We start from the raw sequence: 17,061 nt of genomic DNA on the forward strand, positions 1-17,061 counted from the left end.
GACTTCAGGGGGAAATGTTAAGGTTTATATAAGACACCAAAGGTAGTATAACTAAAACATTCTATATAAGAGTGGACATACTTCCACTTAGGGACGGGCTATGCAGGACCTGCCACTTGGAAGAATGCACATGGACAGACTGAGTGGGGGTAAAAGCAGGTTACCCTGGAAACAAGTTTCGTTATACCACTATGTGCATTTTGTAGCATCAGAGAAATACAGACCAACTATTTCTGATATTTCAGGCTTGGTACAAATAAGCAAACATGCTCCCTCTCAGTAATAGTAAAACATCAACAGTTTAAAAAAAAAAGAATATTTTGTATGATTTTTATTAAGTTAATATTTACAAAATATTGCAAATATGTAACATTCATCCAGCTGACACATAATATCAATGGTAAAAAACTCTGTCATGTCAGTGTTGAATTACAAAAACTTCATTTTTAAATTAAAGTACACTTGCTTGTCCAGTATACTTTCACTCATGTAAATATACATTATGTTAAAAAGTCTGAGTATTTGGACCCCTTAATATTAAAAATACAAGGGACCACCAAAAAAAAAGTTCTTCGGTTGCAGGGCAGTATTCTTGTAATGAACAGTCTATTATTACAACCAAAGTCCTTTTGCTTCCAAATGAAAAGTTTTTGGAGTATTAAGAAATAAGATTTTAACAACACAGGAAAATGTAGACAATGTGAAAATGATCACAATCTGGGGAGCTGCATCTTGCTGGAAAAATAAATATTCCTCCTGGAGAATGTTCTTTGTCTTTGGAACTAAACAAGACTGTACCCACCCGATTAGAAATTTTCATGACTGCCAGCATGATGCTAGAAAAATGATAAGCTTGTTTTTATAAAACACATTTCTAAAACAAATAATCTGTGGTTCTTTTCTATTTCATATTCATCATACACCACTACATTAAAAAACAAAACAAAACAAAGGCTGAATATGGTGCATGGCTGACAACATGATATAAAAGCTAGGCAAATTTTACAAGTGCAGAAAATATTATTATACAGCAATCCTCATAAAAAAGAGGACAGAATCGAGGTTTCTGCCATATGACAAAAACTTTATAAAAAAGTTAAACCACCAAAAGAAAAAGAATAAATATTGTACACATCAGATTAACTTGTAGTGGCATTTGCAGGTTCTGGAGACTGAAGAAATTCATAGGGGTCATGAACCATATCTTGCTGTTCCCCTACACTCAGATGAGAAGGGCTTCCTGCAGAAGTTGAAAAGAGACCTTTTAATAAAATGAAACATCTAGGAGAGAGGTTCCAAAAGATAAAAAGCACTGGTATCCAATCTAGCTTTCTTCCCGTTCCTACCACTGCAGGTGACTTGTACACTGGATTTTCAATGAGGCCTAGGCTGCAACTAGCCTGCAAACTTACTGTATCCAGCAGCACCCTCAGAAATGTGCTGCTTTTCAGGCTCCCTATGCAACATCAGTGGTGAGCCTGCCCCCAGAGCAACAGGGCATTTATACACATACCTTTTTGTCCTGAGATGCGCCAGAGATCTGCCGCTTCAGAACAGACTCGATTAATTGAGTTTGCTCCGCACACAAGCTGATGTGAACTACACCACTGCACCTAGTGCAGTGCAAGTGATGAAATGCGCATCGGCGCACAGAAAGTGGTGGCAGTGCGTTTTTGAACTAAAACATCTTCTACGTGTTTTAGTTCAAAAGCATGCCGCTGCTATTTTCTCAGAGCTGATATGCATTTCATTGTTTGTAACTGGAAGTGATGCAGTGCCCTACACTGCATGTGTAAAAATGCCCTCAAAGACTATCAACTAATACACACATATAGATTTTGAACATGGTGCTGTCAGATACAGCAACTCATAGTCAAGACATGGCCTCCAGTTCTTCAGTCACTACTAAGGTTCCTTAATATCTTAGGTTCTCTTGAAAAAAATCTACCCTTTTCTACTACCCTAAATTTTCATTATTTACCAATTTTAATCAAAAGCATCCAAAGGAAGTTTCTTGCTTCTTAAGCATGGCACAAAACAATCAAAATTTCACATTGCCATTTGGTTCCATCTTATTCCTGGACCTCCAGATTAACTAAGGAGGTTGTTACCGTCTCCAAGCAACAGTGGATTTCCTTTGGATTAATACCCGACATAGCTGAAGGACTTATTTGAAAAGAGTATCATGGGCGTTTAAGAATTAGAAATGGTTACACTCAGCGCATAGCATGTTTCAGCTAAGTCATCTTCAAACAAGCATTTTTATTATTGGAATATTCCCTCCCTGTCCTTTTACCCATAAAGTAGGTCATGTCGCTCTGAATTGTGATGTTACAAATTCTGAGACACTCCAGCTTACCAAGGTGATGCTGATCTCTTTCAGAGGTGTTGGAGAGGGAACTGAGGTTAGATGAGGGCCTGGATCCCACTCTGTCAGTCTGAGCTTCATGAAGGTCCTGCAACAACTTTGTTGTTTCATCCAAATGTAAATGATTATCATCATGATCAAGCTCCTTCTTCACTTTCCCTAGGAACCACAAATAACCAAGATCAATGGGTATTAAGTGTGGATGAAACCAATAATCAGAGTGCACAGGTAAGCAAACAAAGATGCACCAGATTCCTTTCTTAAAGTGGACAGAACTGGTTTTCTAAACAAATACAGTTCTTTCCTTGTTGAAAAAACAAGGACACACGAGGAAAGAACTGTATTTGTTTAGAAAACTAAATGCTGAGGGAGGACTTGATAGATGTTACCACAGATTTAAAAAAGTTGTAATAAAGAGGATGGGGATCAATTTTACTTGTTGTCTAGCCAGGGCTGAACAATAAGTAATCAGCTGAATTTGCAGCAATAAAAATGTAGATTAGAAAAACCTCTCTTTTAACTATAAGGATTTTTAAACACTGAAACAGAGCATCTAAGGAGGATGCGAGAACACCGTCATTGGAGGGCTAGAGTACAGAGACTAATATATTTTGGGGATGGTCCAACTACACTTCATCTTCTCCAAGGAGGAAGGACATGAATTAGTTGACCTCTTTGATTCTTTTCAATCCCACACTTCCCAAATCAGTGGGCCCAGAACTATTAACTGGAATATGGCTACAGCAGAAGATGTGTTAACCGGCACTTTATTAGCCGGAAAACTATTAACCAGCATCGGAGGGACATGGCAAAAGTGAAACCAGAAGCACCACTTCTGAGTTTTGCCACTGCCACAAGCAGAGTTCTTGCCACTTCTTCAGCCCACAGCCCAGGGCAAAGCAGCCTGCGCAAGGCCCCCCTTCCTGTCCCCTGGCACACTGATGCCGGACAGTGCACCAGACGGTGCACATTTGATTAACCAGAATATTGGATTAACCAGCATCCCCCATCCCTGGGGGATGCCGGATAACAGAGCTTTTCTTGTATAGGATTCTTTTCTTAATACCCCCCTTTTCAAAAAAAACAAAAAAACAAAAAAACTCCAAACAAACCAACCAACCCTAATTTTACAATAAAGCTAAAGAAACCAAGCCTACTTTTAACTACTTTAATATATGCAGAAACAGATGTTCTACTCTTATATGAGGTTCGCAAAGAGATTCTCGCATTATACAATAAACAGGAAAAAGGAACTCTGCTTCCAGAAGAAATATGAGTTGATATTTTGAATGCTCCAACTGGAGCTGAATAAACTGAAGCTGAGAATTTGGAAGAGATTCCTGACCATTAGGGCAATCAGATCCTGAAACAGTCGGTTCTGTTTTTGAACACTTTCAACAAGAGGAGTAGCGACAAGAAAACCAGACTCTTTTCAAAAGCACTTAGGCAAGTTTATGAAAGGAAGGTGACATACTGCATCTGCAGTAAAAGGTGACTGTACTCAGTGACCCAGGATGTTTATCTATTCCCATCCTATTTTCCTAACTTTTAGCAAGAGGAAACATACGTAGGCCTCAATAATCATGTTTAAATTAGGCAGCAGTGTGTTTGAAGAAACTCTAGTTATTCTTTCCTAACACTTCAAACGTACACAGCCAGTAAAACCATACACTGGGCAGATGTATATTACTCTAGCACACAGAGAAACTCAGGATGAAGTTCTTAATATACTTGACTCACAACTAAACAATATTTGAAACTCAAGTCTTTTATACTTTCAGGCCTTGACAGGCAAGTTCTTTAGATGGGTGGCCTTCAACTGTGTTATGTCTACCGTTCTGGTGGCATGGAAATTCATTCATTTAATTTTTTTAAGGTCACATTTGGAAGCTGCAGCTCTGGGTTCAGTCCCAGGCATAAATCTGCAGGAACGTATAAGAAATTAAAACTTCAAATTTGTTATGACTACTTTGGTTTACAGAACAGAGTAAGAAAAAACCCCCAAATAATTATGTTGTTATAGAATGAAGGCATGCCTATGCAAAGGGAAGACAGACTGAGGTTGGCTGAAGCATTTTTCCTGTGCTGTGTTATAAATCCTTATCTACATGGATCACGAAAACATTCAGTATTACTCAAGCACCTCTTCAGTAAATCTAGAAGTTACTTCACTTAATTACTAGAGCTATATTATTATACACCGCTGAATTGGCAAGAGTATTTAATCATCACTTACCCAATGAACTTAACATGGAAATATCAAGGGACACATCTGAATATGTCTTCATAGATAAAAAGTCCAAAACAGAAGTATTATGGTCTCCAACCGATTCCCCAACCTGATTCATTATAAAATGAAGAGAAAGAAAAAGAAAGATGATCTGGAGACAGAATTAGTGGGTATGTATCAAAGTAATTGTAGTTTTTGAAGGTTATTTCTTGCATATATCCACACTCTGAAAGAATGTGATATGAGCTTGAACTTGCCAGACAGCAGTACTTGGAACTGACCACATCCTACTTCTATTAGCATGCCTGCCTCATTTAAGGATATCCCAAAGGGGTAGCCACAATCACCATCTCCTTTCCTTTCCTCTGTTGTAATGCCATAGAACAGCAGGGAAAGAGGAGGGAAGGTTGGTCTCCCTATGTAGTAACCCCTTCTACCTCCCATGCGACGATGCTGAAGTATGAAACATGTAGCCTTAATTCAGTATCTAGAAAGCTCTGAAAGGATGCATTTCATCCCCTTCCATGGATCAAGGCATGCAATATTTGAAGATGGGCAAATACCTCATCATTACGTTTGTAGATCTAACAAGTTATAATAGCACTTGCTCAAATGACCACTTTTTTGGTACCAAAATCTGGGAGACAGTTCCAAATGCTATACAGTGCTAGGCCCACCTTGGTCTTGGTTGCTGCAAGCTACCATTATTGTGATGTTATAGGGGGCAGATTAATCAGTCCAAGCACAGTACTGCATGAACACAGCTCTGCTGAAGTGTGGGGGGCAACCTTTTAGGCAAATGTGACACAAGTTAGCCCCAGTTAGATTCTCCCCAATAGCCACTATCCTACCCGCCTTGCCCTATCTGCTTTGTACTCTGTCTGAACTGCTGTTCTTCTTTCTGCTCCCTTCTCTGTGCTCCTTGTGAGATCTGCTACTCTGATTTCTCTTCATTGCCATGTCCCAATGCTGTCTACCCCTCCCCAAACTACCTATAAAGAGGCTGCCTGTGCCACAAGTTGGCCACCCGTACTCTACTTCTTCCAGTTCAGAAACATCGTATTTTTTCACATACAGCACATATCACTTCCCCCCTCAAAACCAGCAATTCCTCTAAATTGTGGTTATACTAAGCCCTAGATAGAATCACCCAGCTCTGATTCCTGCTGCACAGTGGTATTACTAGGCAGGCAGCTGAGGGGGTCAATTACCTGTTAATGACCTCTTCTTTTTTTTTCACTTCACATGTTTTAACAATCATCTCTACTTTTTAATCATCATTCCACCAATCAAGCGAACCTTTCTTAGAACAATATTGCTGCCTGCTATGGCTTCTGGCCTCTTCTCCTATTTCACAGATCTTTAGCTGTTTTTAAGATCATAGGTCCACCCCTGGAGACCATTCTTCAACAGCAGCTAAGGGTTTAGTTAAGCAGGAAAGGGAAGGTGAGCAAGCTGAAGATTAGGCTTTGTCCCTGCTCTCTACAGCTATAATTCTGGAAAAACCATTTTTTCTTTATTCTGCCTTTCAAAAACAAGGTGGGTGCACCTACATATTAATTAACGCACTTTCGGTAACGCACATTAAATTTAGTACTTTCGAGTGTTTACACACATGCTCCAGGGGAGGGGAAGAATGCTTTAGACCAGCTCTAATTAAAGCTCCTGGACCATCTCATGTATCAGCATCCCCACACTTCAAAAGGGCAGCAGGGATACTTTATCTAAAGCTCGTTGAACAGGATGCATGAGATGCGGGAGGCTGCTGAAGCAAGGTAATTGGCATGCTTCAGCAGATTCGATTAACTGAGTATTCTAGTTTGCTCCAGCACATTGGAATCCCTGCCCAGCTGAGGGCTCACTGCTAGCTGCCCCACTGGCAGATCAGGGCAGGGGATTGGGACCTCCCCTCCCCTGCAGCTCTTGCCAAGCGCTCTGCCCTCAAATGGGGAGCCAGGGCCCGGAGCTCCCTGCTGCTGGGGCAGAGGAACACTGTTCCTACCCAGGTTCTGCCACTAGAGCTCACCTGGCAGCAGGCAGCTCCCGGGGACAGGGAGCAATCTCCCAGCCCCTGTCAGGAGACAGCTGTCTCCTGGCCCTGTACTCCGTACTAGCCCCTGGGCAAGAATTCATGGGAAGCCTAAAGTTTCCCCTAGCTGCTAAAGGAGGGAGGTCAGTGCAGGACCACAGGGGACAGGAGCAGACTGCTGACAGGAGCAGCAAATCTTCTCCCAAATCCCTGCACATGTAGATGCTTGCCCAGGGTGGGTTTACTCTAGAGTAATTTACTCTAGAGTACCCCACCCTGCAGCATCTGCACATGTAGACACACCTAGTATGATGTAAACTTGGGTGTTTTATTGCATTCCTTTCTATAGCAATGACAGATGTTATAAAACTGAGTTCAGGTAAAGATGAAACAGAAAGGTAAGACTAAGTTTAAGTCAGTTATCAGAATTCTCATACACTAAGAGATCTTGTTTTCTTATTTTGAAATACTTAAAATGCAATTTATTCTGCCTTTCAAAAACAAGGTGGGTGCACCTACATATTAATTAATGCACTTTCGGTAACGCACGTTAAATTTAGTACTTTCGAGTGTTTACACACATGCTCCAGGGGAGGGGAAGAATGCTTTAGACCAGCTCTAATTAAAGCTCCTGGACCATCTCATGTATCGGCATCCCCACACTTCAAAAGGGCAGCAGATTTCAATCCACTAATCCTCAGCATTCAAAAAAGCATGTGGAGCTAGAAGTGGATACAGTACTCCTCACCCATCCTTTCTATCCATCTAACAAAGAGCAAGATAACACAGCAGTCTTACCAGGATCTGTTTGGAGGAGTCTGGGCAAGCATTGCGCAATTTATGTTCTTCCTTGATGAGAACTGGCAGAACCTGAAGTATCAAATCACATTCCAGGTGTTAGCATGTTACATGAAACAGCTACCTTCTTGAAGAACTCATCAGTTCATTTAAAATCAACAAGTTCAAAACTTGGGCTCCATATAATACTCCACCATTTTTAGATCTCTGATTGGTACATTTACAATTCGCTTTATTAGGTTACAATGTACATGGATATGTGGAGTGCACACACACAATTAGAGGGCAGATATACTATAATGCCTGCCTGGAGTGCAATATCCTCATAAAATACATCCCCACTGCCCTATTAATATTTTATATACAAAAATATGGAGTGTTTCATTAACTTCATCTCTTTGTCAGAGGCTACTGTGCTGAGTTCCCACTGTGCTTTTTTTAAAAACAGAGATGCAGGTAAAATGCTGTTGCTACAACTTACTTTAATGTCATCTGGTGGTTTAACTGGAATGTTTCGCCTCTGCAATGTACAAAGTTAATAATTTTAAGTTAGCGTAGACAGTGCATTTTTGTATACTATTAAGTACTTGCAGACCTTTTACACAAAAAAATTGGTAAAATAATCTTAATTAACATCTCTCACAAATCTAATTTATTACTACCACCATCACCATGTACATCCTGCTCTATCCAAAAAGGCTCAAAGCAGCTACACCACAGCATCTGGGTGTTTTAGAATGATATTTTTTTATTTTAAATAAAAGCTTGACTTGCATACTGTTTCTCTCATTCATACCCTATTCATTACACTTTAGTCAACTGTACATCAGCTTCTGGATTTTGATCACTTTTTTTATATTCCATGACAACTACAATCTACAATGTACCAAAATGTAAATTCTGAAAGAGATTCAGTGGCACTAAAACCTATATCCTTTGTCAACATTATAGCTGAACCAGGTTATAATGTAAATAGACACTGACATCTGGAATTAGAATTGCTGAACACGCATTTGCAGCAGGATTTAAGCTTGATGTACAAGTAGACAACTCAAAAGAACTTTTGAAGGCATGCATTAAAAAAGTTTCTTCATATAAAGAACTCAGTTGTGTGGGCTTAACTTCAAGCAGACCATACCAGAAGCCACTGTTTTTCATATGAAACCCTCATGACATTTTGCACTTTCTCCCTCTTAAAAGATTGTGGTTCACACACTCAAACTAATAATACTTCACAGTAAGTTATTAGTAGACACTACACTTGGCTGTCTGGCAAAAGACCCAGAAAAGGTTATTTACCATTGTAGTTGTGGATATTTGAAAAGATCTAGAGAAAAATCTCTGTACATCACAAGGAAATCTAGGAACTTACAGACTTGGTTAGTCACCCCCAAAATATGCAAGAAGCCTGTGTAAATAAGTGTGAAACCAGACATTTTGGGATGTGAAAAAGGCTTGGGGGGAAAAATAAATATAAAAATTCTCTCATTATGAAGAGAATCAGAGGCCTTTTTAGATAGAAATAAAGTAAGGATACAAGGTGCAGTCCATCAGCCTACCCTCGCCTGCTGCTTCCCTCATTCCAGTTTCCCTGCGTACATCACTTGCCCTTTCTAATTTTTTACACAAACCAATGTTGTTCTTCCCCTTCACATCTACAGCATTTCGCCAGATTTTCCAAGTTGTTTGGATACGGAATGCATTAAAAACAGGAAAATCATCCAACCTCAGTCCCCATGCCTGGGGCAGGAGTGAAGGAAAGAGCAAGCCAGATTTCTCGAAGAGAGCTGCCAGGCAAGCAGGGGGCAGCCAGAATCCAGTGGGCAGCTCCCCGCCCTGCTGCACTGCCCCCAGGGCCCAGCAGGCAGGACCCAGCATGGGAGGGGCACCCCACTGCTGTGGTTGCCAAGGTGAGGTGCCCCCTGCCCACCTGGCAGCAGTGCAGGGCACAACTCTATGCCACTGCAGCTATCACGCCTCACCTTGACAGCCATGGTGGCATGGGCCAATAGGGTATGTTGGGGGGGTGTATATGTGCTTGTGGGGGCAGGGTGTGGGGGGTCCCCCACATACTCCTCCCCATAGTACACAGCCCCTGCAACTGGCGACAGCAGCACCAGCAGGCAGTGAGTGCTCAGGGTGTTTGTGGCCTGTGCAGGTGCTGCTGCCCAGTGGTGCACATCTCTGGCAGCACTGCACGTAGTGGTGAGGAACACAGCCAGGCCAGTCTTCCTCTATCATGTGGGGCTCCATGCAACATATGTGCAGCTCCCGGCACTCATGTGCCACCAGGGGAAGTCCTGCGGGAAGCCTTGCATGATGGATCCAGCTGCCTTCTCTGCCCTCTGCTGTGCAAGTCCTATGACTGCCAGGAAGCAGGGCTCCCCTCCACCCCCAGTGGAGTCCCAGGACTTGCGCAGCAAGGAGCGGGGAAGGCAGCCGATTCCATTGCACAGGGCTTCCACCGGCAGTGCACAAGTGCTGGGAGATGCACATGTGCTATGTGGAGTCCCGTGCAATAGAGGCAGACCAGCTCGGCTACGCTCCTTGCCACCACATGCAGAACTGGCTGGGGCTGCGTGCTGCTGGGCAGCAGCACCTGCATGGGCCGTGAACACGCTAAGCGCCCACCGCCTGCTTCTGCTGCTGCCATTGGCGGTGCGAGTTCTGCATCCCTATACCCACATCCTGCCCACCCAAGCTCCACTGTCCTGCTGCCCCGTGTGCAGACTTGGAGCTGCCACCAGCCCCAGCCCCTTGCTCCCAGCCCCTGGCCAGCTGCAGCTGCCCCCCCCCCCGCCACCATCCTTGCTGCCAGAGCCAACCCTACAGAGTGCAGGGCCTGGGTCAAATCAGCCTGTGTGGGGCCCCCTTAACACTGTGCGGGGCTGTGGTACCACCACAAAGGGGGGGGGGGAGGGGCAGGAAGAGGTCTCTGTGCTTCTTGTACAGCAGAGGGCTGAACTGCCAGCTTCAGGAGGGCCCCATGGGAGGGGCCATGGCTGCTCAGCCTGTGCTCCCCCCCCACCACACGTGTGGGCCCAGAGCAGTCTCCCTGATTTGCCGTACCCTAGGGATGGCTCTACCTGCTGCTTCCCTACCTGGTGCCTGCAGCGAGAGGGATGCCGGGGAAGTCAAGTAGGTAGCCCAGTGGCTGCAGCAATAGCTGCCCAGAAGCTGCCTGCTGGTTTGGACAGGCCCATCCATGCACAAGGGTGGGAACGAGGCATGCAGGCTGCGTGAAGTATAATTAGTTGGTGGGTCCCTGCAGGCCAAATAAAATTCCCTCATGGGCCAGATCTAATCCACAGGCAATATTTTGCCTACCCCTGGATTAAAGTGATTTTATTTCTCATGAACCCATCTGCTGTCTCTGTTACCCCATTTGGGGTTGCGACCCCAGTTTGGGAACTTGCTTGCACGCTAAGGACAAAATGCTCCAAAGGGAAATATATTTATAGAGAAATGCTTGGAAGGAAACTAAGTGAGCTGGATTTTTTATTTTATTTTACTTTTTGCAATGCAGATAAAAACAGGAAACAGTATTTTGTAATTCTTTGGTCTTCTGTTTGCTCATTTCAGGGAAGTAACAATCACGCAACAACGTTACATGCATGGAAAGAATCTTTGCAAAATGGAGCACCTGAAAGTGTTGAAAGTTTCCATTTTAGGCGTTTCATATTACTTACTAAAACTGGCAGAATTAAAGGCTGGATTGTACTCTCTTCCACTATGTTCTAATAGTCTTAACACTCTTAAATTGCCTTTCTACAAATATTTGGCATTTACAAAGAAATGCTTGAGGCAAATCAGAAATTTTGTAATGAAACTTAAAATGGAAAGGGCTGAAACAATGAGCACAACATCCTTACACTGATTAACCAATTTTATTAGCTGAATTTCTGTATTACAGATACTCACCTGTTTTAGTTGATAAATGGTTTTGGAATGATCCCCACCAGTAATCTGATCCAAAAGATCATCCACTATTTTCTTACTATAACTTCCAGAGTCTTTCACAAATTCCTGCAGGCTACAAAAGTGAGAGACTTGAGCGACACAGAAACTTAGAACAACCATGCTGACTAAATCCTCTCCCAATACACAATTCTCGTCTGATTAGTTTCCAACATTATTCTTTTGACTCTTCAGTTTCCTTCACATTCATTTCCTCATGATTTTTCAAAAAAAAAAAAAAAAAAAAAATTATATCCAAAATGTCTGTATAGCAGCTAGGCTTGCACTTTCACTTACTTTTATAAAATCCAACTGTGATTTCTTTCTAAATGTTCACGATTACTGTGGATTGTATTTTTATCTGAAACTTGTTAAATAAAGTACTAAATTGTCTGTAGCTTTTGTAAAGAATTACTAGTTAACTTCTTTCGGTTATTTCCACCACCAGCTTCCAACACACACAGCACACATATTAAAATTCTTTATCAACTATAACAGCATCAATAAATCTAAAAAGTTCTCCAACCAGCAAGCAGAATCTCAACTCTTATATCTGGCTTCATTAAAGAAATGCACAGAACTGACTAATAAAGTAGCATGGCACTGGGGCGTGCCTGCTCTTTTAAGGGATCTAGCAGCCTGTGAAGCAGCTTGCAGGTGGCTCAGGGGCCTAATGAGAGGTTCACTTGACGAAAAGAGGGCTCAGGTTAGAGCTATACAAGCCCAGAGTCTAAGCCAATCAAACAGTTGCTCCCTGGCAGGCATGGGGTGAGGAGCTTCTGGCAGCAGGGCTCCAGAAGGGACTGGAGTTTATATAAACAGCTCTGCAGGGCTGGGAACAGAGGAAGGTTTATAGTTTCACAGTTTGCAGGGTCAGAAGTGACCTGAGCAGATCATCAAGTCCGACTCCCTGGCATGGCAGGAAAGAGTACTGGGGTCAAACGACCCCAGCAAGGTGTTCATCTAGCCTCCTCTTAAAGACCCCCAGGGTAGGAGCCAGCACCACTTCTCTTGGAAGTTGGTTCCAGATCCTAGCCACCCTGACAGTGAAGTAGCGCCTCCTGATGTCTAGCCTGAATCTACCCTCTGCCAGCTTGTAACCATTATTCCTGGTCACTCCTGGCAGTGCTCAGGGGAACAGGGACTCCCCCAATGCCTGCTGGTCCCCTCTGACTAGTTTGTAAACAGCCACTAGGATCCCCCCTCAGCCTTCTCTTGTGTAGGGCCTGCCGTGCTGCCACCTGATCATGCAAGTGGTCCTCCTCTGGACCTTCTCCATGTTGTCCACATCCCTCTTGAAGTGCGGTGCACTGGACACAGTACTCCAACTGCGGCCTGACCAGTGTTGCATAGAGGGGGAGGATCACCTCCTTGGACCTGCTTGTGATGTATCTGTGGATGCATGACAAGGTGCGGTTGGCCTTCCTGACCGTGTCCCCACACTGTTTGTTGGCCCATGTTCATTTTGGCATCAATAATGACTCCAAGATCCTTTTCTGCCTCTGCACTGATGAGAAGGGAGTTCCTGATCCGGTAGGTATGCTGCTGGTTCTTCCTCCCCAGGTGCATCACCTTGCACTTGTCAGTCTTGATACCCATCCTGTTCTTATCCATCCACCCCTGTAACCTGTCCAGGTCCAATTGCAGCCTATTCCTCCCTTCTACCGTGCCCACATCCCCCCACATCTTAGTGTCATCAGCAAATTTGAACAGGGTGCTTTTTACCCCCTCGTCCAAGTTGCTGATGAAGATGTTGAACAGTGCGGGCCCAAGGACCGAGCCCTGGGGGACCCCACCGCCCACATCCCTCCAGGTCAAAAATGACCCGTCCACCACTACTCTCTGGGTGCAGCCCTCCAACCAGTTGGTGACCCATTTGACTGTGCAGGTGTCGACACCACAGTCCCCCAGTTTTTTAATGAGAATGGGGTGAGAGACAGTGTTGAAGGCCTTCCGAAAGTCCAGAAAGACTACGTCTACTGCTACCCCTGCATCTAAGGATTTGGTGACCTGGTCATAGAAGGCCACCAGGTTGGTCTGACAGGAACTGCCTCTAATGAACCCGTGTTGGTTGCCCCTAAGTGACCAGCGACGAGGTCGAACGGTCACAAACTCCTGCAAGACCGTTTCAGGCTGGACATAAGGAAGAATTTCTTTACTGTCCGAGGCCCCAAGGTCTGGAACAGTCTGCCAGCGGAGGTGGTTCAAGCACCTACATTGAACACCTTCAAGAGTAAACTGGATGCTTATCTTGCTGGGATCCTATGACCCCAGCTGACTTCCTGCCCTTTGGGCAGGGGGCTGGACTCGATGATCTCCTGAGGTCCCTTCCAGCCCTAATGTCTATGAAATCTATGAAATAATCTCTCCTGATGGCCCTTCATGGACATGTGCTATGATAATTCTCTCAGAAAGCTTCCCCAGGATCGAGGTAAGACTAACTGGCCTATTGTTTCCTGGGTCCTCCTCCTTCCTCCCTTTTTTGAAAATGGGAACCACATTGGCCCTTTTCCAGTCCTCTGGCACCACACCAGAGCACCATGAGTGCTTGTAAAGCTGTGCCAGGGGTCCTGCAATGACCTCTGCTAGTTCCCTCAACACTCTGGGGTAGAGATCATCAGGACCAGGTTACCTGGGCAGATGAAGGTAGAGTGTTTTACAGGCAAGTGGCCTTTGTTTTATTTTGAACCCACAGAGGGTCCATGTGCCCAGGGAAAAGCTGAGCCAGGCCAGAAAGCCCACAAGTCCTCTGTCACAGTCTTGCACCCTCAGGCTAGTAGGCCCTCTTAGCCTATCTATACCTCTGCTGGACACCTGTCACCTTAAGGACTGCTTACGTGGCTCCATACCTCCCTTACCCCACTCCCCAAGCCTCACAGGTGATTCTTTGTGATGCTATTTATTTATGTACTCAGCCCCCTTGGGTCTTTGGACTTGAGTCTCCTAACAGCCATATGATGCAGATACATGATACGTTCAGTTTGAAAACTCGTACAGAGAGCTGATTCTAAGTTATGCACCAAATCAGGATTAGAGTGATTATGAGAAATCCTGAATTCTTAGCCCCCAGTTCTATGCTTTTCTATTCCATCTTCCCTCAGGTTCTATAAGTTGTTTTAGTAAGTTGCTCTAAAAGTTGATTTTCAAAATTAGTGTTGAGAAGGAAAAAATAACAAAACCTCTTTTCCACAAGGAAAAGGTCCTCTTGTTTAAACATCACCATTAAGGACATGCTTACCTTAAAGCACACTGTATTCCAGTTTCATCTCCATACGCTGAATATAGCAATTCCATTTCATCTGATTTCAGATCATGAAAAATAGAATTATTCTGCATCGAAAGTGCTGTACTAGCACTTGTAAGAAATGTGACTAAAATTAAGAAAAAAATACGATTGAAAATTAGCATGGATCTAACAACTTGTCTAGGTAAGGTTTTTTTTTTCCCCCCAGAAACAGGGACGTGAAACACCTGTTTCTACCCCAGCCATTCATAACTATTTTTAGACCTTAAAAATCACTTCTCTCTATTGAAAATTTGCTTTAAAAAAAATAAAGACTTTTACCGCATATACTACATTAAACTGAACCATAATTAGATAAACAAGCTTCTAATACTTCTTTTTCATTACATTTACTTGTTTTGCTTTGATAAATGAAATTTGCATTCAGCTGAAAATTCAAATAGTGTTTAAAAGATAGCTAAACATACTAGCAACTTGGAGGCAGATGTAATCTAACAGCAGATCTTCAGTTTGACCAGCAGGTTAATTAAGTTCAAGTTAAACTATACCATACTATCTCTAAAATGTTACCTTTGTTTCTTCGTTCATCTTTAAAGCCTAGTGTAGTAAAGCCAGGTAATAATTTGCTTGACAAAGAACTCAGATCCACTGGGTGAGACTCTTCCTCTTAAATAAATTAGATTTAAAAAATTAGTATACATTGAATGAACTTTCAAATACATCTTAGTATAAATCTTTTCAATGATAAATATTTATCATAAATATCTGCTTCTGTCTTATCAATAGAACAAATGCTATAACATTGAATAAAAGTAAACAGTTTTAAAAGTTTTCAGCCATGAGGTTCAGACACAGCACTTCCTTTCTATTTTTCAGACTGACATTTAGTTATTTCATATCTCCTAACCATAAGTAATTTTATTAACTAAATAGACTCATCTTAATAAAACATCCTGCTAGCTAGTTAATGAGCAGATAACATGAAAGCTGTGACAGCAAGGCTAGCTTCAGAAAAGTACAGATCAAATACTTCATCATTATAAGAATGCTTACCCCAGTACAGCTTTTGTTGGTTACCCCAGCCAGCCTAAATTATGTCAATTTAACCATTTTGATACACTAAGCCTTCGAACAAACAGGTATAATTGGTTAAAAAATGCACTCCTAACTGACATCACAATGTTGGTAAAATGTTTTTAGTGCTGACTAGACTTAAGTCAGTTCCATGCTCTGATTTTATCATCACATGGCTCAACAGTAGTTTAGATGAAACTATGAATTGTTACAAGAGGAAAAGGAAACCTGAGCACAGGCTGTACTGGGTAAAGAAGTAGCAGAATTAAGAATGTGGAGTATTTTTTCTTCTATATTATATAAACTGTAACACAGATGTGGGACACTGAATTAGTTTTTTTTTCAGTTCATTTTCAATTCATTTGTGCAATCCAATCAAAATGTTTTCAAAATATTAAATCTAAAGCTAATTATTGAATATCCACTAAAAAAAAGTCCTACCCTTCCCCCTCCAAAATCATGCTCATCACTAGAAACAAATCCTTAAAAAAAAAAAGAAAAAAAAAGACAAAACATTTACCTTCTGCTTCTGCGTCTGATGGATTGACTACACTGAACAGTAAACTTCCATCTCCACTCTTTTTCAGATAACCAATCTATAAATAGAAACACATAGATAAAAGGAACATAAATGAGTGCTATACTCACAGTTTTATTTAAAAACTGTACAAACTTAATAGCTGAGATACTACTTTACATAGATATCACTGAAAATTATTTCCTGGATCTGACATCACCTATACTGAACTGCTATGCTCCTCTTAAAAGGAAAAAAAAAAAAGATTCAGGTCCTGGCTGTACAGAAACTTCAAAGATGGAATACAGTTATAACAAAGATCTCTGTTTTGCAACTGATGCTTTATTTTTCTTAAATCAAAGTTAAAATTTATCCCCCAACCAAGAAAGTCCATATTCATCTTTCCTTGCAGCCTCTTTTGTTCTAATTCTCAATAAATTAAATTCACACATTCTCATTCCTTCAAGTTCAAGGGATGAAAATTTTTTATCCCAATGAAACCAGTACATTGTTAACAGCTGAGGGAGAAGTATGCATACAGACAACCAAGGCAAGATTGTCCTGTGTTCCAACAAGTGGAGCCACAATTCCCATCCCACATTTTTCATACCTGGTTCCAAATCCTGGTTTTTAAGTCTTGTTTCACCCTGTCCCCTTCTACCTTATTGATCATTGAATGAACCTATAGAGAACCATGGCAGTTTAATGATGGAAAGATTAGTTAGTCCATTAAGTCTAACCCCAATAAATATGTAATTTCAATTATTCTTCCATTAAATAAAATAGCAATATGTTTAGCTACTTTGATGGGTGCAGTATCAGAACCTTGCAGGGGGAGGAGTTA

The 17,061-nt window shown here is 42.2% G+C and overlaps 1 protein-coding gene across 7 annotated transcripts in view; it reads right to left on the minus strand.

Annotated features, from left to right (window-relative positions):
* Window positions 1-281: 281 nt before the first annotated feature.
* Window positions 282-17,061, minus strand: part of BRD9 (bromodomain containing 9) — a 38,759-nt gene continuing 21,979 nt past the window's right edge. For 4 of the 7 annotated variants that reach the window (XM_090049265.1, XM_090049260.1, XM_090049259.1 and 1 more), the window contains 9 exons: window positions 16,221-16,296; window positions 15,197-15,292; window positions 14,621-14,753; window positions 11,347-11,458; window positions 7,907-7,945; window positions 7,426-7,497; window positions 4,605-4,707; window positions 2,360-2,527; window positions 284-1,240 (listed from right to left, as the gene is read on the minus strand). In XM_090049265.1, the coding sequence (XP_089905391.1) occupies window positions 1,140-1,240; window positions 2,360-2,527; window positions 4,605-4,707; window positions 7,426-7,497; window positions 7,907-7,945; window positions 11,347-11,458; window positions 14,621-14,753; window positions 15,197-15,292; window positions 16,221-16,296 (900 nt within the window). In that variant the 3' untranslated portion in view covers window positions 284-1,139. Of the gene's footprint in view, window positions 1,241-2,359; window positions 2,528-4,604; window positions 4,708-7,425; window positions 7,498-7,906; window positions 7,946-11,346; window positions 11,459-14,620; window positions 14,754-15,196; window positions 15,293-16,220; window positions 16,297-17,061 lie in introns of all 7 variants that reach the window. The other 3 variants (XM_090049261.1, XM_090049258.1, XM_090049263.1) reach the window with 2 other exon arrangements.

Source organism: Crocodylus siamensis, chromosome 5 (assembly GCF_052110815.1).
Source record: "Crocodylus siamensis isolate JL-2025a chromosome 5, ASM5211081v1, whole genome shotgun sequence".
NCBI classification, from domain to species: domain Eukaryota; kingdom Metazoa; phylum Chordata; order Crocodylia; family Crocodylidae; genus Crocodylus; species Crocodylus siamensis.